Source organism: Aristolochia californica, unplaced genomic scaffold, assembly GCF_029961685.1.
Source record: "Aristolochia californica isolate CCGP_79_NKW_82.1479 unplaced genomic scaffold, dmAriCali1.0.hap1 SCAF_3, whole genome shotgun sequence".
Lineage (NCBI taxonomy): Eukaryota > Viridiplantae > Streptophyta > Magnoliopsida > Piperales > Aristolochiaceae > Aristolochia > Aristolochia californica.
In genome coordinates, this window is record NW_027181992.1 from 43,174,692 (window position 1) to 43,197,009 (window position 22,318).

Consider the following 22,318-nt stretch of genomic DNA (forward strand, 5'->3'; position numbering starts at 1 on the left):
GAGGCACCGAGCAACCTCAAGGAGATAACGATTCTTTCTTTCAGCAACACCATTCTGTTAAGGGGTGTAGGCACAAAATGTTTGATGGATAAGGCCATGACCTTCATAGAAGGATTGAAACTCACTAGACAAATATTCTTTAGCATTATCATACCTAAGTATTTGAATTTTCTTGTCAAATTGAGTTAATACCATAGCATGAAAGGCCTTAAAGATAGTAATTATTTCAGATATTTCTTTAAAAAGATATAACCAAGTAACCCAGGTAAAGTCGTCAACAAAAGTAAGAAAGTATTTAACATGACGTGTTCTAAAAAAAGGTCACATCCCAACACACAAGTAACTATCAAAAGGTAGGATTATAACAGACATAACCTTTTTGGGTGTGAGGGTAACCCAAAAAAAATGCACTTCATAGAATGAGGAACAAGTTGACTTTTCTGAGGAGATGTGACATGGACAAAGCATGCACATTCAAAAACCTTTACTGGAAGAGAAAATGGGTTTTTCACTAGGAAATAATACATAATATGAAGTTTTATCACACAGTACAGATGAAGGTAACCTATTAATAAGAAAACAAGTTGTAAGTACAACATGAGGCTAATAAAATTAAGGTATCTTCATGGAGTAGAGGAGGCACCGAGTAACCTTAAGGAGATAACGATTCTTTCTTTCAGCAACACCATTCTGTTAAGGGGTGTAGGCACAAGATGTTTGATGGATAAGGCCATGACCTTCATAGAAGGATTGAAACTCACTAGACAAATATTCTTTAGCATTATCATACCTATGTATTTGAATTTTCTTGTCAAATTGAGTTAATACCATAGCATGAAAGGCCTTAAAGATAGTAATTATTTCAGATCTTTCTTTAAAAAGATATAACCAAGTAACCCAGGTAAAGTCGTTAACAAAAGTAAGAAAGTATTTAACATGAGAAATATTAGAGACACGTAAGGGTCCCCATACATCATAATGTACTAAAGAAAAAGGAGCAACACTAGTAGTTTTAGGCCGAGGAGAATATGTACTCCTTTGGTGTTTGCTTAATTGACAAACCTCACAATTGAAAGTAGATAAAGACTTTAACGAAGGAAGTAAATGGCGAAGGGAAGGTGTAGGTGGATGACCAAGTCGGATGCACCAAAGTTGTGACTCAGATGTAGAGGATGAAAGTGCAGCTAACGGAGGCATATCGAAGTAATACAAGTCCCCTTTTTCATGGCCGCAATACACAAGAAGAGGGTGAGAAGGTGATAGAGAAATTTAGATGTTTTATGATTTGATTTACCGAGAGTAAGTTTAAGGGGAATTGAAAAACATATAGGACATCTTGAAGTGGGATAGAGGATCCCTTGCTAAGTACTTTGGTTTGGGTACCATTAGCAATAGTAACAAATTTATTGGGAATACACATAGATAAAGAAGTGAGCATGTGTTTGTTACTTGAGAGATGTTCGGAGGCCCTGAATCCAAGATGAAGAGGAGGAAGAGGAAGAAAGTATACCTGAAGCAATAGTGGCAACGACTGTAGGTAGAGGTGGAAGGGAAGATTCCATAATTGACTTCATTTTCAGAAATGTGTCATAGTCTTCAATAGTGAGAGTCATCTTCTCGGATTGTGAGTCAGCCTTATCTTCCCGTTTATCAATTTTAAAGGAGGCTAGGGTAGTCGTGGCTCAATTTGATTTGCCATGTAGCTTCTAATAACTTTCCACAAGGTGGTTCCGACCACCACAATAGGTACATATACGAAGCTTTGTGGGTGAGTGTGTAGGACTGATTCTACCACCTCTTGTTCGGCCTCCTCAAACATTTCTGCCCGTCATCGGTTGGAGGATGATGTGCCTCTATTACCGAAGTACATAGCTGATAGAGCATCATTATGTGAGGTAAGAGATGGGCCAGGGATTCACAGCAATGTGGCATTGATTTCATCAAAGGATGGAAGTGCGAAGGAGTTAAGTCGAGTCTTAGCAACTTCAAGGTATGACTTGATATTCGCCAAGCAAATTGCTACCGCTAAAGCTTCCCTTTGCCTTTTTTGAACCAAAATATCGGTAGAGTACGGTTGAGCAATTTCCCACTCTTGAAGGAGACCTTGAAACTGACCCAAAAACTCATGAATATTATCCCCTTGCTTAGTATTTAACATGTTTTGCAAGACATCAAATAATTTTTGCAAAGAGGACGTGCTAGGATATAACCTAGCACATGTGTGCCAAATGTCTTTTGGTGTTTCCAAGTGGACAACAATGTTGGCTACATGTTCTTCCATACTATTAATAAACCAACTAATGATCAAATTATCATTCTTAACCCACTTGAGATAGGATAGATCTTCTTCATCAATCGGTGCAGAAGGTTTGTTTAAGTGACCGAGAAGGTCACGAGTAATAAGCACCCTTTGTACCGATTGCGACCAACTGAGATAATTTGAGAGGCCCCTTAAGGAGATAGTAGTAATTCTGAGTATGTCACTCTTATGACTTGTATTTCCAGCATCCATCTTGAAGTAAAACAAATGCCTAAACCACACTCAAGATCAATTATAGAAGCTCCAAATTTAAAAGTAAAATCAAAGTGGGAAGGCACTTGAAATCATGTATATGGTGCCAAATAAGGCAATTTGAAGTCCCAAATAGACCAAATAAGAGAAGATCTTCTCAAAACATCCACTAATTCAAACTTCAAAGGATTTGTGTACCAAATTGGTCACTTGTAAATTGAGATATAGAATCTTATCCACAAGATGTGGCACTAAATCATCAAAGCATTTGTGCCTATGTCAAGTGGAGTCACCATCCAGAAATGAATCAAAACCTCTTATATCCTTAAAACAATCTGAAGAGGATAGAGTGAAAACTTATGCATCAACCCAAAATTCCAAAAATCGTGGCTAAACACTTAAGAACCACAATTTTCTTTCTTTGAGATCCTTTGTAGCAAAAAAGGTCTCTTATAAATCTCAACTCATAGGGACAATCCAACTTTCAGATAACCAAGTATTGGAGTGCAAGAGACAAGGGAGGGCAACAAAATAGTAGAGGCACGTAGATGAATTTTCATCATGTTGGGATTTAAACATATGTTGATTCACCAGCTAAATGAATCGACCACATGAGTAGCACCAAGTGTGAGAGGCCTTGCGGCAACATGTGTTGGAATTCCAATTCATAGAAAATTGATCCACGTCACATGTAAGTAATTGAATTTCAAATCATCAATCTTGATAAAACAACCAATCTTGATCAACCTTGTAATTTAGCTACAAGAAGACCAGGTGGTAACATCTTCTTAACACAAGGGGTCAATCTTCACAACTTCTCATATGAAGATAATCTTGTCTTGATGTAATCCAGAGATCAAACCCTCAACATATAGTAAGGAAAATGTGAAAATAATAATCAGAAATGACTTATCTCTTCATGGTTAGACTCCTTCCTTCATGAGTAATTTCATGGCCAGATCTTCATAAATATTTTTTCGTATACTTTATCAAAAGGGATCCTAAACTCTATGTTTTGATACCATGTAGAATTTAGGATCCCATGATAACAACTTCAACCAAACTAAGAAGAAGAAGAGAAGAGAGGGAGAACAAAGGATAAAGCTTGTATGCTCTACCTCTTAGCCAAGACCTCTATTTATAGCTTTTATAATGCCCTTTTAGGGCTACAACATTATAAAAGAATAGACATAAAAAGACAAGTATTTACAACTTCATGTTATCTTTATGATAAGTCTTCTTATTTACCCATATGCCACCTCTTAGATGTGTGGGATTTATTTTCTTGAACGTGTGGGCTTGGGCCCACTCTTCTAACACTTTTCTTGGACGTGTGATTTTGGGGCCCACTCTTCTAATAAGAGAGAAGGACAAAAGAGAGAGAGAAAATAAGAGAAAAGAAGAGAGAAGAGAGAAGAGAGGGGGCATAGGGGACGAGTAGAGAGAGGGAAGAGAGATAATATAAGAATAAATAAGGCTTTTGGCATATCTTACCCTAGCCAAAGCTGCTCTCTATTTATAATTTCTTATGGACATTAATAAGGAAACTAAAACTCCTAGTCGGAGACTAATTACAACTCCTAATAAAAAAAGTTACTAAGAATCACACCACAAATATGACTTTGTAATCTAAGACTCCTAAAAACATGACTTTCTAATCTAAGAATCCCTTTTTTTAACCAACTTTTGACTTTTTTTAGCAAAAACACCTAAACTACCCCTTGTAAGCTGGTGCCACTCTCTCCTTGCTTGGAGCTCAAAATTTCACAATATTTTTCGCCCAAGTTGAAAAGCTCTCTCACTTCGGACGGATCCCCCCCACCCCGTCTCCTAACAATGAAGTTTCCTCCAAGCCAGCCCTCACAATAGCCTCTACACTTTTCCCCTCCACCCATGTTGCCCACGCCATCCAACTTTGCTCATCCTCCTCAACCTACCTTTCCCCCAAGCCAAACTTCTGTCTCAACCAACGCCCTCGTTCCATCCATCTCACCCCTACCACCATGAAACACCCCACCAACCCATGCACCATCCTACTACATCCCCAATTCCTACCACCCACCCCTTTTAATTTCCTCCCACATTACCACCAATCAACCCACCCTTGAGTTATTCCACAAACCCTAACACTAACCTCCACAACAAGACAACTTTCACTCATAACACCACTTAAATCCTAAACATCGTGCTCAGTCTAACTACCCTCCATTGATCAAATTCCCTAAAACAAAGGATAACGAGGTTTGACTTTCCTAAGTACAAAGCAAATAATGACCCAAATGATTGCGCCTACATGGCTGAACAACTCTAAGTTTTCCATGTAATTGAGTAAGACTAAAAGGTGCTACTAGCATCTTTCACTTGGAAGGGGATGTTCAAATATGGTTCCAATGACACAACAAGGCCAACCCTCTCCTCTCTTGGCAAGTATTTGTGCAGGTTCTTTGTGTTTATTTTGGACCAACTCAATATGAAGACTTCGATTCTCTCCTACCCAAACTTAAGTAGACAAGCTCTGTTAAGGAATACAACTCTTGGTTTGAATGTTTCAACTAGAGTGCAGTGCAATGGCTAAAACAAATCCAAGTTGGAAGTTTCATTGGAGGTCTTAAGCCTGAGCTAGTAGCCAAAGTAAGAGTATTTCACCCAAAAACTCATATTGAGTCAATTTACCATGATAGACTTCTAGAAAGTTGTCAACCATTTAGTCTCTACCTAGAGGACCTCCTTTCCAGCCATCCTTGTCCCCTACTCCAAAAACAATTGTTAAAGCTACCCTAATAGTGCAAAGTTTTCCATGAAGACCATTCAAGAAACTCTCTCTTGAAGAGATGGAACAGACACAAAGCAAGATTTTATGTTTTTAAAGTCATGAGAAGTTTGTTTTGGGATACAATTGAAAATGGTTTCAAATGTATCTTTTGGAGAAGGAGGAATCAAAACCTCAACCTGTTATTGAAGAAGAAGACTCCTTGCTACAATTGCCCTAATGTCCAACATTGAGGATAAGGTTGATTTTTCAGAGAGTGGAATGATATAAGTCATAGTCTCTTTCTTAAAATAAGTATATCATGGGCCATGTAAGGGGTGATACCTAGGAGTATTTTTGGAGAATGTTATGAAATTTTGGGCTCCAAGAAGGAGAGAGAGGGGCATTGGCTTTCTAGGGGTAGTTTAGGTCTTTTTAATGAAAAATGTCAAAAGTTGGTCAAAAAAGGGATTCTAAGATTTGAAAGTCATGTTTGTAGGAATCTTAGATTAGAAACTCATGTTTGTAGTGTGATTTTTAGTTGGAGTTTCCTACTGAGAGTTGCAATTAGTCTCTTGCAAGGACTTCTAGTTTCCTAATTAATGTACATGAGAAGTTATAAATAAAAAGTAGTTTGGCTAGGGCAAGATATACCAAAAGACTATTTTTTTGCTTTCATATCTCCATTCTCTCTCTCTACTCGTCCCTTATTACCTGTCACTTCTCAGTCCTTTTATCCTCTTTTCTCTCTCTTCCCCTCCCTCTCCCTCACGAGGCCTCTTGTTGTTCTTCCGTCTTAAGCCTTTTGCTCTCTTTTTATTTTCCCCTTCTCCTCTCAAACTACCCTTGACTCTTTTCTAGCCATCTAAATCATCAATTTTTAGCCTCTCCTTGCACACATTGGAAAAAGATAGAGAAGCTTCTATCACGAAGGCTCAAGTGGTGTAGGTAGACCTACAAAAGGTGAAAAACTTGGAGGAGAAAGCTCAAATTGAGAATAAAAGGATTGATCTTTGAAAAAATAACATCAGTTGAAACAAAGGTTTGATGTAAATATGGATGATAACATAAACAAACCTTTTTTAAAATTTTTAGAGTAACCAAGTAATATACACTTGAAAAGCTTTCATATCCAATTTATTGCAACCTGGTGAAAAATCATGAACAAAACAAACACACCCAAAGACTCTAGGAGCAAGGGGAAAAGGTGTAACATCAGGAAAGAGCTGAAAAAAGGAGACTTTGGGCCTAGAACAACTGAGTGCATCCTATTAATAAGATAACCTGTATTACAAACTACATAAGCCCAATAAAATTGAGGCTCATTCATAAATAATAATAGTGCACATAGAATTTCCAATATAGGTCGATTTATGCATTCAAATACATTTTGTTGTGGTGTGTATGCACATGAAGTTTGGTGAATAATTCCACGTTGCTGACAATATGATTGAAATTGAGAAGATAGGTATTCTTTTGCAATAGTGGAGCAAAGCACCTTTGCTTTTGTTTGAAATTGGGTTTCCACCATTGCAAAAAAAGAAGCACAGATATCAAAAACTTTAAACTGATCTTTCAAAAAAAATAACCAAGTCAAACGAGTACAATCATCCATAAATATGACAAATTATCTAGACTGTGATATTTGAAACTTGTATTGGTCATTAGACATCTGAATAAATTAAAAAAACATGACTAGAACTAATAATCTTTGTATGAAAAGGAAACACACTGATGATGTTGCTCAATTCACAAAGTTCACAAGATAGACTAGTAATTGACTTTAAAGATAGAACTAAATATTGTAAATGTTGAAGAGCACGTATGAAAAAGTCTTACATGACTCTCACAGTAAGAAGTCTTATAGAACCAGTATTATTATGGTGGAGTCTTATAGGAGTCTCACGATATGAGGTCTCACAGAAGAGTGTCACTTAAAAGTGTTTTAGTTATGTTAGTCTTCTATTTATGTTCAATTATCCAATTGTTCTAGAACTTTTCGTCTTGAAGAACAGGTATGGAAAAGTCTCACATGACTCTCATAACAAGAATTTTTGTAGAGAAAAAATTATTATTTTGGAGTCTTACAGGAGTCTCACGGGAGGTCTCACAGAAGAGTCTCAATTAAAGGTGTTTTAATTATGTTAGTCTTTATTTATGTTCAATTGTTCAATTGTTCTAGACTTATCTTTTAGTGTTTAACTTTGGTTGTAATTGGGACAAAGGTAGTTTAATTGTAATTGGATTCTACTTATTTCCTCTATTATAAATAGAGACTTATGTTCTCAAATTACAACAAATTAGTGAAGTTTTTCTATTTTCCAGAAATTCAACATGGTATCAAAGCGAGTTCTATGAGTTGACTCGATCAATCCACAAAGATAATGTGATTCTTTTCTGATCTATCATCTCAAGTAGTTTAGGTTCATATTCTATCTTTTTTCTTTCTATCTTTTTTGACATGGTATCAAAGTTGGGACCACGTTCTGCGTTCGAGTCCCGACGAAAGTGGTAGGGAACGAGAACGGTGGGTGTCAGAGCTAGGTGGTTCCGTCCACCACTCATGGGTTAGGTACTGGGCTTTCCCCACTTAACAGACTGGTCTTTAGGGTTACATTAGCTAGGCGTTTGACATTATCAAACCTGGGCACCACCATCTGAGTTCAAATCCAGGAAAAAGCGGTAGGGAACGGGAACGGTGGGTGTCAGAGCTAGGTGGTTCCGGTCCACCTAGGTTAGGTTTCGTCCACCCCTGGTCAACCTGGGTTAGGTACTTGGCTTTCCGCACTTAACAGACCGGTCTTTTGGGTTGTATTGGCTAGGCGTTTGACAGTCCTAGTATCCATTATTTTCTTGGTGTTCATACCTCCATAATAAGATTTTCATATTTAAAATTATATATTTATGGAAACATCCTCGAGTCTACTTTCCAAAAAAAATAATTTTGGCAATCAGAATTTTTTACAAAGAGAAATTAATATTTGAAGCAGCAAAGGTCAAATAGCAAGAAAGGTTCGAGTAGCTATAGAAAGCTTTAACTTTCAAGCCATTTTATGCCATCAAGAATGAGACTTTATAAGGAGAAATATATATCAAAAGAAATATTTGGAAGTCTATTTTCTTACCTATCCAACCAATTCTCGATCTGAGTTTTTGAAGGGAGATATTGATCTCAATAAAGTCCATGGTTATGCTGGTCCAACAAGAAAGAATACTTGGTTCAGCCAAATTACATAGTCTTAAATATATCATATTCTTTCTATCAAAAGAAGTATATTTTATAAATAATAGTTATACTTAGATGAAATTTATCAAAGTCTAGTTTCATAAGGGGAACTTTTTTTAATTATATTTAAGGATATATTTGCATTGGAGTAGGGATGGGGTGAGCTACAGAAAGAAACAAATTAAGAATTGTTAACAGATTTAAAAATGAAGATTTTTATGCCAAATTATGTATCAATTTAAATATATTTGAGTCTAGTTTCTTTTTCAAGAAAACCATTTATAGTTCTAATCTATACTTTTTGAGATATTGATATCAGAATTACCAAAGTCAATTTTGCCAAAAATCTCTTTCCCTCCCCTATTTTCTCTCCTATTAACTCTCCATGCATTGAGTGTTTCCTTTTCTTCTAAAATCTGAGTTTTTAGCCAAATTTCTCTTCTAATAAGAGATTTTTGGTTAGACTTAATCACTCGATGATGTGCTCATTCAAGGTATGCAATATCTTACTTCAATGTTGTTTTCAAGTTTTGTGTTTTTTTTATTTGGTTGTGTATCTTCCGCATAGTTAACTCTGAAAAATTATGGTCACCCAAAAAAAATTATACATGGTCAAATTTATTAAATCCTACCATTATAGTCTCCCCTAGTTTAAAAAAAGGTCACTTTGAAAGTATGAGTGTTGCATAGTCGTTTCATTCCGATTAAAGTTATTTTCCTCTAGTATTTCTACAGTTTATCATCTTGCGTTTTTTATCACTCCAAAGCAATGCTTAGACCCACTACCTAAAAAGTATAGGAGCGTGACAAACATCCAGTTTGAGTCAAGTCTTTTATTCTTCACCCAAGAGATAATTTGTGTTTGAGCTACACTTAAAAAGTGAATAGTCTCTTTATTAATCCTTATAGTTAGACTATTTTTTCGCCTCTAAAATTGGGTAGAGTATGTATTAGACTATGACCATTTTGACTGGTTTATGGAGCTTTATAGTATGGTTAGAAGTGATTTTCTTTTCCCATATTGTGTTTCGTCCAAGCTAGGTCTATATGTCATTTTTATCCCCAACTTGAGGGGGAGAAGTAGAAGAAGAAGTACAAGAATGAGGTATTTTATTTCACATATTGTGGAAATTTTTATGTGACCAAGATATTCAAGAAAGGGGGAGCACAAAAGATGAAGTTTTTACATCTATGAAGAATTTTTTTTCAGCAAAATAAAATTAAAGACCAAGAATCATTTTCATTGCAAGCTGAAATTATAAACTTCAACTTGAGGGGGAGTGTCGAAGAGCAAATATGGAAGAGTCTTACATGACTCTCACAGAGCCATAATTAATATGGTGGAGTTTAAGAAGAGTCTTATGGAAGGAGGTCACACAGAAGAATCTCAGTCAAAGGTGTTTTAGTTATGTTAGTTTATTTTTTATTTTTTATGTTTAGTTGTTCATTTGTTTTGGGACTTATCTTTTAGTGTTTAACTTTGGGTGTAATTGGGATAAAGATAGTTTAATTGTAATTAGATTTTTCTTGTTTCCTCTATTATAAATAGAGACTCCTGTACTCAAATTACAACAAGTAAAGTTTTTCTCTTTTCCAAAAATTCAACATATCTCTTCAATAATTTTAATCTAGTGGCAAACAAATTACTTATCACACCAACAATGTGGGAGTTTAATTAAAAATCAAACAAAGCCCAAGCTTAAGTTGCTAAACCATTCTCAAGGTGTGGCACCTTGGAGTTAATTCACAGTGTTTAGTTAGCTAAATGACATGTATAACAAAATACCACAAAAGCTTGAATTACAACATTTGTCCACTATAGGGACTTTTTATCAACAACAACTAAGAGTTAAATAACTATGTTTAGTTATCTAAATAACCAGCATATCAAAAGACCACAAAAGTCTTAATTACAACACTAGCCCACTCTATGGACTTATTGTCAATAGCAACTGAGTACACTTACCTAGACCAACAAAGAGATTCAATCAACTCACACAAATTAATTGGTTGGCTTTATCAAGTAAGGGTTCCTTGTTTTAGAAATACAACATCAATTTGCCTCTTGATAGGTTGATATTACAGTGAGAAGATAAAAAAGAATACTTTCAAATCCTATATGCTTCTACCAAGATGACAAAAAGCTCAAACTTAATCTCAAAAATTAGTCAAAGCTTAATTAGATTAATGATTTTTGAAAACTTCTATGAAGTTTTCTAAAACGAAGTTAACAATCAACTACTCAAGGAAAACGTGTAGGCAAAACAAATTCAATCAATGTTGAAGAATGAGGACACTAGTTTATATAAGAAAAAATTAAGTACAATAATTATTTTAAAATCTCAAGAATAAATGTAATTAGCTCAACTGAAACCTTGAGATAAATCTCTTGTTTCAAATAAGAGGCCACACACTCATGAATAGGAGTTTGAGAGGACTTTCGAAAAACTATAGCAAGTGTGAGATTAAAGTTTGGCTTAAAATCATTTAAAACAGACAAAATTCCAACTATGTTTTACCCAAAAATGACCTTTTGTCCTTTTGTAAAAGTCGTTTAACATTACTTAAAAGTATGAGAATTATTTTGAGTTGTTGATCATAATGGTAGCTCACTCATAAGTTTATTTTTATAACCTATGCAGGCAAATCCAAGGCTTTAAAAAATCCCATATGTCATGTTCTAGACTGCCAATGTTCGAACAACATGATTAGTCAATATGTATTCCCTTTTTTTTTTTTTGCTAGGGAAAGATTGTTGCAATGTCAACCTTGCTCAAATTTCCATTTGTCTTCTAGAAATTTTGTTGATTTGACATTGTTCAACACTGCTCTTAATTGATGACTTCTTTTCTTAAGAAAGCTTTCTGTTAGATCATGCCATTCACTTGCCTCTGATCCAAGAACAACCTTCTTAGCAAAATTGTCAATTGCTCATTGCTATTCGAATACCATTACCATTCAAATAGCAGTCTTCTCAGGATAATTTTCTATTTCTCCACACTATTCGAATATCTTCAGTGTTTGTATAACCATTTTCTCAGCATAACTCTCTATTGATACACATTATTTGAATAACACCTCTGTCCAAATTAACAACAACCTTTGTTGTCTTTGCCTTTTCTGCATTGGGAAGCCTATTCAAATAGCCTTCTTATTTAAATTGTTGTTCCGCTAATAGTCATTAAAATAGCAATCCTACTAATTTTGTAGAAGCACTTGTAGATGCTACTCTTAGTATGCCTAACCTTAGTTACACAATTTATGTTTGAATTCTTCATGTACTAATATGTGTAATTTTTAGAGAGGAGACCCTCCTAAAACTTCTCTTATGTTTTAGGAGGGTATTTAAGTAATAAACGACCTTTTCCGGATTTATGTTTAGTAGTAGTGCTCCATGCAATGCTAAAAACATTCGCGAGTTTCAGGTTTGTCGGATGCAGGAGTGAAGAGCGGGAAAATGGAGGGAGACAAGATGGCGCCTCCGGCGTTCAAACCCGCGAAGTTCTCCGTGTATCAGAACCCGGCATTCGCCGCCGCCCTCACTGCTAAGAGCCTGTATCCTTCTAAATCCACTTTCTTCTGCATCTTCTCTGTCTCCGCCGCTTCAGCTGTTGCTTTCTTCGCTGTCATTTCCAGGTATTACTACGCTTGGATTGCTAGGGTTTAGTTATTTTCTCTTTTTCTATTATCCTGAGTCCCTGATTTTAAACATCTTTTCTGAGTATTAGGGGAGAGAGTTTCAGCTACAACTTCAGATTCTTTCATGTTTCCCCAACTGCAGGCTGTAAGCTATTATCTCTGTCTACTCAGTTCCCCCTTCTGCTTTCCTCGCTAACCACGTCTTTCTTTTTATTTTTATTTTTTATTTTATAAAGATTTGCTCACAAAGGCTCTTCAAGTAATTGCTGGCGCGGTGTTTTTGGCGACTCTCTGGGCTCTCATTCGAGCTATTTCCTTGCGCCAGACAAGTATCGATGCCCTACTCTCTGATTTCCCTACAAAAAACAGTAACCAGCTCACATTACGGCAGAAAGGGCTGTTAGGATTTAAGTCCCAACAAATCCGGGCCCCTGACACCGATAATTCGAAGAAAATTACGAAGGTTCAGTCGGAGCTGTTGGTCCCAGTTCATCATCATCCTTCCCCTGCTTCTGGTCGTTTTCCAACTGACAAGAAGAGACTTAATACGAGCGGTGGAAAGCTGGCAGCTTCACACACTCCTTCAAAATCCCCACCCGGGTCCGGCTCTTCTCTGTTTCTCGTCAATTCGTCACCTTCGCAGCCATTTGATCGACCCGCCTCGGTGCCTAGGTCAAAGAACCAGCGATCAACTCCTATAAAAGAAATCACCACAGAGGCAATGCTGGAGGAGTTCCTGGCGGAGGTAGACGAGAAGATTGCAGAATCCACTGCTAAAGTGGCTTCAAATCAAGTTCAGATGACTCCTCCCCCCACTGTTAGAAGTTTTGGTATCGCTAGCCCCGGTTCTGCTGCTAATTCCGCCCCCAGTTCAGGCACTACGAGGAGTACACCATTGAAGCCGGTGAGAATGTCTCCAGGTTCCCAAAAGTTCACTACGCCCCCAAAGAAAGGAGAGGGAGAGTTACCTGCACCAATGTCAATGGAACAAACGATCCAAGCTTTTGAGAATTTTGGCATTTATCCGCACATCGAGCAATGGCGAGATCGTCTCAGGCAGTGGTTTTCATCTGTCGTGTTGAATCCGCTGGTTGAAAAGATCGAAACAAGTCATTTTCAGGTGTCGATTAACTTGCTCCATTCAACTGAGCTTTCTACTAAGAAACAAAATAACTGAAGTTCAATATGGATGACTTCCTACTCTTTATTGATTTTTTTTCAGGTCATGCGTGCTGCTGCTAAAGTTGGTTTCTCCATTACAGTTAATCAAATTGGAAGTGATGTAACAAATTCCAATGTGTCTCCTGGTGTCTCTACAATCGAAGGGACCAACGAGTGGCAACCTACATTTACTCTGGATGAAGATGGACTGCTTCATCAACTTCGTGCAACTCTACTGCAAGCTCGTGATGGGCCAGGATGTAAGTAACTAGTAAACATTCATTTTCGACATTTTGGATTTCTGCAGCAGACCTACACTTATGTTTTGATTTATATGTGCCTTTATGTGTTCTGGAGAGGATTTCATGTGAAGTGTCTATCATCGTCATGCTTATTTGATGTTTGGCTTTGATGGTTTCCCTTATATTCTGTTTACTGTTTGTGACTTTTTCTAGATTTTTTATTTTATTTGATTTGATTTTATTTGCAGCATCTCTACCATTGTCCCTTGTCCAAAACCTGCAACAAAATCCTCTACTTCCTCTAATACAGGAGTGCTTGGATGCCATCACAGAACACCAGAGGATTAATGCGTTGATGAAAGGAGAATGGGTTAAAGGTCTTCTACCTCAGGGCAGTGTTCATGCAGAATACACAGTGCAAAGGGTCCGGGGTAAATTTTTGCCTTTTTGAAATTCTCACTGTACTAACAACTGTGTTTAAATTTTCATGGCAAAAAAGGAAAAACGGAGCATGGATATGTCTCATGTACTGTGATTTTCTTTGTGCCAAAACAGAGCTCGCTGAAGGAACCTGTTTGAAGAATTATGAGTATTTAGGAAATGGAGAAGTTTATGACAAAAAGAATAAGAAATGGACCCTTGAGCTTCCCACTGATTCTCACCTACTGCTCTATCTTTTCTGTGCTTTCTTGGAGCATCCTAAGTGGATGTTGCATGTGGACTCTACATCATATGCAAGTGCCCAATCAAGCAAAAATCCCTTATTTCTTGGAATTTTGCCTCCGAAAGAAAGATTTCCCGAGAAATATGTGGCTATCATATCTGGTGTGCCATCTATTCTTCATCCAGGTGCTTGTGTTCTCGCTATTGGAAAGCAAAGTCTTCCAGTTTTTGCTCTGTACTGGGATAAAAAGCTACAATTCTCTCTTCTGGTAATACTAAATAGTCTTGCAAATTGTTTTCATCATTTGATCTCATTTGGAATATATTCGCACTCCAATGTTGACATGAAACAGATCTTTTGCCCTTGGATCTTAGGTGTTTTTAAGGTGAATATATGTGATGCTCACAGGTGTATGCAATTATTAACCCGTACCACTGGGTTTCCCTTTCCATTTTGGTTGTATATGGAGTGTATTAGTTTATATTTCTTACAGAACTCTGGATGCTTTTGGTGTGTTAAAGTTAATTGATTGGATTTCTTTGGAGAGGGTGACTGTATAATTATGGCATTGTCAGTATATTTAATGTCTGAAGAAGCAGCAACATAGGAAATAACTTCTTTCATCAAATTGGTTCTTGAATTGATAAGTGAATAAATTTAGAATATTTGTCCTTCACATGCATTAAGAGGCTCCAGAATATGCTTTTTCAGCTTTCTGCAACCAAGCATCTCCTGTAGTTTCAGTGCATGCTGTTTTTAGAGTGATTTGTTTGTTGAGACACATTTCTGTTGCTGTTATTACAGCCCCTACATCTGACCTCAAACTATGAGGTACATTAAGAACTTATCATTGCAGTCAGCTAGAAGGTTGCCTTCTAAAGTAGAGGCTTTTTTGGCCTCATAACAGATTTGAAGAGAACTGTAGGTTAAAACACTTGTTGAATGGTTAAAGTGGTGGCTATGGTGTGTTAAGATGTAGGTGAGTACAGAATTTCCCAAAAGAAATATTAGATCAAGTATACTCATAAACAAAATTGTGGACAGTGAAGAAGCAAAGTTTTTAGAGGAGTGTGATATAGATGGTGAAAAAAGTAGAAACATGAAGATTGTTGAGAAAGAAATTGAGAGAGAGAAGAAAGGAAAAGAGAATGAGGGAAGAGTCTCTAGATAACCCTGCTTGGGGGTCATGCACAACCTCCATCTTCTTTTATTCACTTAAGTAAAAGACAATTGCAAATATGCCCCTATCTACTTACATTCACTTGAACCCTTGTATCTCCAAATATACATTTCACTCAGATTACACCAAATTTAAACTATAGGTAGATCTAAACATGCTGAATAATATAATGTCTACTCTGGAGATTACAGCTAATGTAAAATGACAAAACTACCCTTCAGCTGATTTTATAGCATTGCCCCTCAAGTTGGAGCGTATATATCCATGAGTCCTAGCTTGCCACAGAAAGATTCAAATCACATTCACCCAATGATTTAGTAAACATACCTTCCACTTGGTTACCAAACCTAACACAGGGAGTGACAACTTCCTTCTTCATTACAGCATCTCAAATGAAGTGATAATCTACTTCAATATGCTTACTTCTCTCATAGAACACCGAATTTCCTGCAATAAATACGGCTGTTTGGTTGTCACAGTACATAGTTATAGGTTCATCCTTCAGTAGGTTAAACTCTCTGACCACAGATCTCACCCATATCAACTCATTGACCGTATGAGCAATAGCTATATAATCAGCTTCAACATTTGATTTGGCTACAATGTTTTTGCTTCTTACCCTTCCAGCTAACCAAACCCCAAGAACACACAGTAGCCTATGGTAGACTTTCTATCAAGTTTTTACCCTACATAATTAGCATCTTAAAAGGCTTCTATTTTTAAATGATTCTGAGATTTAAAGAACAGTCCCTTTTCAAGTTATCCTTTCAAATACCTAAATATTCTCTGTGCAGCCTTCACATGAACTTTTCATGGGCAATCCATAAATTGGCTAACAACACTAACAGTAAAGGAGATGTCAAGGTGAGTTATTATGGGATATATGAGCTTGCCAACTAAACGGCGATATAACTTCTTGTCCTTAAGCTCCTCACTTTGTTCATTTTGAAGATCATACCCAACCTCCGCTAGTTTAACACCCAACAAGCCATATTCTTGTAACGTGTCTATGACATACTTCCTCTAATTCAATACTAGACCAGCTTTGCTTCTAGCCACTTCAATACCTAGATAATATTTCAAGGGTCTCAAGTCTTTACATTTAAAAAAAAAGGGTATCAAGTCTTTGGTCTGAAATTGTTTGGCCAAATTTGCTTTAACCTCTTCAGTGCTTTTCCAATCATTGCCAGATAAGATAATATAATACCATCAACATATACTAGCAAAATCATAAGATTGACATTTCACGATGAACATGGAATGATCACAGTGACTTCTAGAGTAGCCAATAGACATAACTATCTGACTGAATTTCTCAAACCATGCCCGAGAGCTTTGTTTGAGACCATATATAGCCTTCTTGAATCTACATACCTTGCTCATCTCTCCTTGAGTAATATACCCAAGAGGTTCATTCATATAAACTTTTTCATTTAGGTTTCCATTCAAGAAGGCATTTTAATGTTTTGTTGAGATAATGACCACCCTTGATTCACAACTATAGAGATTAATAATCTAGCAATTGGGGAAAAAATCTCAAGCATATCAACACCATATGTCTGAGAGTACCCCTTGGTAACATTTTTTTTTTTTTTTGAAAAAGATGTATATAAACAAAAAAATACAGAAATTACAAAGAGGGGAGCATCTCCCTGACAACCAGCAATTGGAGGGTAGCTCCATGCTTAGCAAGCGCATCGGCTGCCGAATTTGTGGATCTCGGAATGTGAGATAAAATACAAGATAAAAATGAACAAATTTCAGTAATCTCCCAAAAAATGTCCCAATGGCGCCACGGGGGAGGGGATGCACACTCGCACCATCCAATGGCCACTTTTGAGTCCCCTTCAATATGGAGGGGACCTATGCACTTATCTCTGAAGACACGGAGCCCATTGAGGAGACCATGAAGCTTCGCAGACGTAGAGTCGGTGATTCCTAAAGGGTCAGCATATGAGTAAAGGTGTACCCCTTGGTAACTAACCGTGCCTTGTACCTCTCTATGGAGCCATCTGCCTTATACTTCATAGCATACACCCACTGACTTCCAACCATTATAGCACCAGGAAGTAAGTCACATAACACCCAGGTGCCTCTATCCAGAAGGGCCTCCATCTCAACATCCATGGTTTGCTTCCACTAAGGAGGTTAGAGAGCATCTTGCGTAGAAGAAGGAATGTTACAAGAGGATAGTGATAGAACAAATTGTTTCTAGTGGTCTAACATCGAATCAAAGGAAACAAAGTGAAACAGTGGATATTGTGTACCTTTAAGCATACATTTCTGAAGTGCAATAGAAATGTACAAATCACTTAGCTCAGGATCAACAGGCAAGGAGGATTCATGATCCAATGTGAGAGAATGACTTGGAGTCTGATGTTCAGTCAGAAGCTTTCTATGATATACTTATAGTGGTTTCTCTATAGTGGCATCAGACGAAGGAATAGGGACATTCTCCACAAAAATATGGACAACAATCTTTGTGCTTGTAGGAGATAGAGATGCATCTGTGGTAGGTGAAGAAAAAAATGGAGTAATTCTCAAAAAATGTCATAGTCACATCTGCAAAAACAAATGTCTTCTTAGTAGGACTAAAGCATTTGTATCCCTTTTGAGTATGAAAATATCCCAAGAAAATACATTTTACTGCATGAGGAGACAATTTATCCCTTGAAGGACCAAAAACATGTGCAAAACAAACACATCTAAATACTCGAGGAGACAATGAAAACAAGGTGTTAGAGGGCATCAACACCTGTTATGGAATTTTTCTACAAGAATTGAGGAAGACATCCTGTAGATGAGGAAGCAAGCAGTAAGAACAACATCACCTCAATATGACTTGGGGACATTCATGTGTAACATCATAGTACGTGCAACTTCCAAAAGATGATGGTTCTTACGCTTAGCTACTTCATTCTGTTGTGGAGGAAAAACACAAGAAGGTTGATGTATAATCCTCTAATCTTGACAAAATAGATCAAATGTTTTATTCATAAATTCTAGACGGTTGTCAGTGTGAAATACACGAAGATAGGTATCAAACTGATTTTTATTTCATTATAAAAAGTTGAAACATATCAAATGCTTCTGATTTCTCCGATAGGAGATACATCCCAAGTACATCGACGAAGGTCATCAACAAATGAAAGAAAGTATTGATAACCAAAATTACGAGATACAAAACAAGGACCCCAAACATCATAATGAATAATGTTAAATAAGCGACTACTTCTTGATTGACTTAATGGAAAATATGTCCAGTGATTCTTGCCCAATTGACATGAATCACATTGAAACGAAACACTGGAAGGAAATATAGGAAAAAGTTGAACCAACTCCATAGGTGAGGGATGACTTAACCGTAGATGCTACTATAAAGGTGGGGATTCAGAATGCAAGACCTGTAATGAATACTGTGAGTGGCTATCCAAATAGTACAATCCACCTTTCTCACATGCGGAATAAATCATCCTCCTTGTCTTGTGATCCAGGAAGATGAAATGAGAAGGATAAAATGTTACCAAATAATTCATGGACTTTGTTAGTTGACTAATGGACAACAGATTTAGGGGGAACTTTGGACAAAATAATACTAACTGAGGTGACATGAAGGAAGATGGAACTAATTTACCCATTCCTTGAACTACGGATATGAATCCATAAATATGACATGTTTAATGGTGGAGGACTCTTTTAACTCAAAGAATAAAGATGACATACCTAACATGTCAGTATAGCACTTGAGTTAAGAACCTAGGTAGATGAAGGGCACAAATGCAGGCTAGAAGTACCTGAACTAGCTAGTATGGTTGTAGGAGTAAAATTTTGAGCCATAGATGCTGAGGAAGAGGCAATTGACAACTAAGCCATCCGTTGTACTAATTGTTGTTGTTTTTGTAGTAGTTGGAACATTTCATCAGATGATCTTGGTATAATATTGCTTACCACCTCAGTAAGAGTTTCACTCTTCTCTTGAATGGTCGAGTTTGCTCATGTAAAGTTGGGTCTAAAGCCCATCCCAAAATGACTAGCCAACTTAGGAAACCTCTTTCCTAACTAATAAATTCAAGATCTTTGTACTCATTAATCCATGTGAGACTATTCCTTAACACCCCCGCTCACGTGTAGGCCCTCTTTTGTGGTTCTACAAGTGGATAATTTTAGGTGTAGGCCCTCTTTTGTGGCTCTATAAGTAGATAGTTTAGGTGTAGGCCCAAGTGGATAGTTTAGGTTTAGGCACTCTTTTTGTGGCTCTATAAGTGGATAATTTAGGTGTAGGCTCTCTTTTGTGGTTCTGCAAGTGGATAGTTTAGGTGTAGGCCCACATATGAGTACTTGCTCTGATACCATATAAAGTTAGGTCCAAAGCCCATCCCAAAAGGACTAGCCAACTTAGTAAACATCCTTCCTAACTAATAAACTCAAGATCTTTGTACTCATTAATCTATGTGGGACTATTTCTTAACAATGCTAGCTTACCAAACTAGATCTAGCTCTTGTCTAAGAAGTGGTTGGATCCTCCACAATGATGATATTTCCTCTCAAATTTGACATCACCTCGGCCTCGACCTTGTCCAAGTCCATCTCTACCTTTGCCACTGATACTACCACGACCTCCAGATTATTCTGTAAAACTAGAAGTATTAAGTGCAAAAGCGTAAACAGTCTTAACTTCTTTACCACCTCTAGTTACAACAATAATTTCAACAAGCATGATTCTGTTGAATGTAGTAGACAAGGTAGTTATATCATCTGAAGTAAGTAATTATGCCTTCACTCCAAATTCTGTACCCAGACCATCAAGAGGTTTGGCAATTAGCAACTAGCTTTGCTACCATCTTAATTCTCTTTCTTTAGTAGTAAGCGGATGATATACATTTATTTTCTGCCACACCCCTAGATATTCACTGTAATACTATGTAACAGGTCTGTTACCTCTCTTGAGACTAAAAAAATTGGTATATAACTCGTACACTTGAGATAGATTGTTCTCTTGTGCATACAAGGATTCTAACTAAAAAAATTGGTATATAACTCATAAGTTGATTCCTCAATGTGGAATCAACACTGTTTACCATGCTGATCATACCTAGCAGTCTTCTGCCTTTCAGTCATCATTCATAGGTACAACGGGATCATCTTTGATATATTTCAACTTTTGCTTGGCCTTTAAATACATCCACATTGAATTAGACCAGCTAAGATAGTTCTGCCCATTCAAAATTTCCAAAGTTATCACAATGGTAACTTTTTCACAGAATTCCCTACTTCCCTGGATGGAATATATACCTCACCGGAATCAGTCATAAGTATGACCCAACAATTATAATCAAACCAACAAAGCTTCAATCACAAGATAGGTGTGCAGGACATGTGGGCCCACTCAAAGAAATTAGGGTTTCTATGCACACTTGCGCAATAAACCAAATCCAACCCGATCTCAACCATAATATATGATTTCAATCAACTTATCACAAATCAACCAAAAATAAGGCTGATGTCACCTTACTAGTGAATGACGCACCTAGAAAGGCCCAGTATTGGGCTGTGCACCACTAGAATGGGGTTGCCTCAAGTCAGAGAATCCTTCTAGGACTCTATCTCAGTATTAGACTACACTTAAATGTAGTAGATGACAACAACCTTAGGGTTTTGGCAGAAAAGGAGAAAATAATTTGTTTTTAGAAACCACTCACGTTCAAACCTCAAAGAACCTCCTTTTTGGAATTTGTAGGCTTCAAAGAAGAAAGAAGATGGAAGATAAAGGCTTGTACCCAAGATCTACTAGTCTGATATCATATCAAAAGGAGAAATATGAAGATTGTAGAGAGGGAATAAAGGGGAAGAGAATGAATCTGAATTACTCTGCTTGGGGGTCGTGCATGACCCCCACCTTCTTTTATTCACTTAAGTAAATCACAATTATAAATATGCCCCTATTTACTTACATTTCACTTAAACCTTTATATCTCCTAATATACATACTCAAATTACACCAAATTTGAACTATAGGTAGATCTAAACATGCTGAACAATATAATGCCTACTCTGGAGATTACACCTAATGTGAAATGACAAAACTGAGAATGTTGGCTTGTATCACCCCAGGATACATCTAGACAGCTCTGAGCCGTGACATCAGACTGAAAAATCCACAACATGGCTATTAAACCAAACACCCATATAAAAAGAGAATGTTGAGACTGATTTATTGCAAAACTTCGAAAAAGGTATCTAGTAATTAATGTAGAAGAGAAAGGTATGTATACTAATCAAAATTTTGACCTGCAATGACACTTAGCACCACTTGTTTTATTAAGAAAAAAGTATCTATGTTGATGGTTCTTTCAATCTACTATATGGTGCATCAAAATTTTGACTTGCTGTCACTGACTACTGTCCTGGGCTATTGATTTCAGGGAAGGACAGCACTATGGGATGCTATTTTACTACTCTGTTACAGGATCAAAGTGTCATATGGGGGGGTTGTTCGAGGACTGCATCTCGGGTCCTCGGCTTTAAGCATTCTACCAGTTCTTGACACAGAGACAGAAGACTAACTGTCACCCAAAATTGTCAGTCTTGACTACCAAGCAAATTGGTAGTTTTAGGATAGTATTGATAACGGGAGTGATGCTGTACTTGCACCTCCCATCAACAATTTTCATCTGAATTTTCCATTTCCTATGAGTAACTAACCCTGCATCATCATCCTTTTCTTTCATTTTTCATTTTTATTTTCTCTTTAACTTGATAGGAAGTTTTTAGACTTGCTTGGTAGTATATTTTAAAACAGCATGGAGACCGTTGAAGTGTGAAGGTAAGATGTGCCAAATTGAATTGTTTTTGCAGTCAAGGCCGCAATATACAAGATAGCAGTCCATCCAGATGGGCGTCTATTAGTACTCTATTCCATTATAAAATTTGAACACATCAAATATG

At 37.0% G+C, this 22,318-nt stretch overlaps 1 protein-coding gene across 2 annotated transcripts; it reads left to right on the forward strand.

The window, feature by feature from the left end:
* The first annotated feature begins 11,918 nt into the window (after positions 1–11,918).
* LOC137959125 (uncharacterized) lies at positions 11,919–22,318 on the forward strand. Of its 2 annotated transcripts, XM_068806438.1 has the most exons (7): positions 11,919–12,123; positions 12,216–12,271; positions 12,363–13,246; positions 13,349–13,547; positions 13,778–13,960; positions 14,085–14,461; positions 21,796–22,318. In XM_068806438.1, the coding sequence occupies exons 1-7, from the start codon at positions 11,945–11,947 to the stop codon at positions 21,934–21,936; spliced, it is 2,019 nt and encodes a 672-aa protein (XP_068662539.1). In that variant the 5' UTR covers positions 11,919–11,944; the 3' UTR covers positions 21,937–22,318. The 2 variants fall into 2 exon arrangements, with proteins under 2 accessions (XP_068662539.1, XP_068662540.1); XM_068806439.1 differs by lacking the exon at positions 12,216–12,271 and having other exon boundaries at positions 11,919–12,042; positions 12,496–13,246.

Bases quoted from the DNA above. Each gene is read 5' to 3' on its own strand.
- LOC137959125 (XM_068806438.1), top strand. From the start codon at position 11,945: ATGGAGGGAGACAAGATGGCGCCTCCGGCGTTCAAACCCGCGAAGTTC. The intron at 12,124-12,215 runs GTATTACTACGC...TCTGAGTATTAG, and splicing joins TTCTTCGCTGTCATTTCCAG to GGGAGAGAGTTTCAGCTACA. The intron at 14,462-21,795 runs GTAATACTAAAT...TATTGATTTCAG, and splicing joins AGCTACAATTCTCTCTTCTG to GGAAGGACAGCACTATGGGA.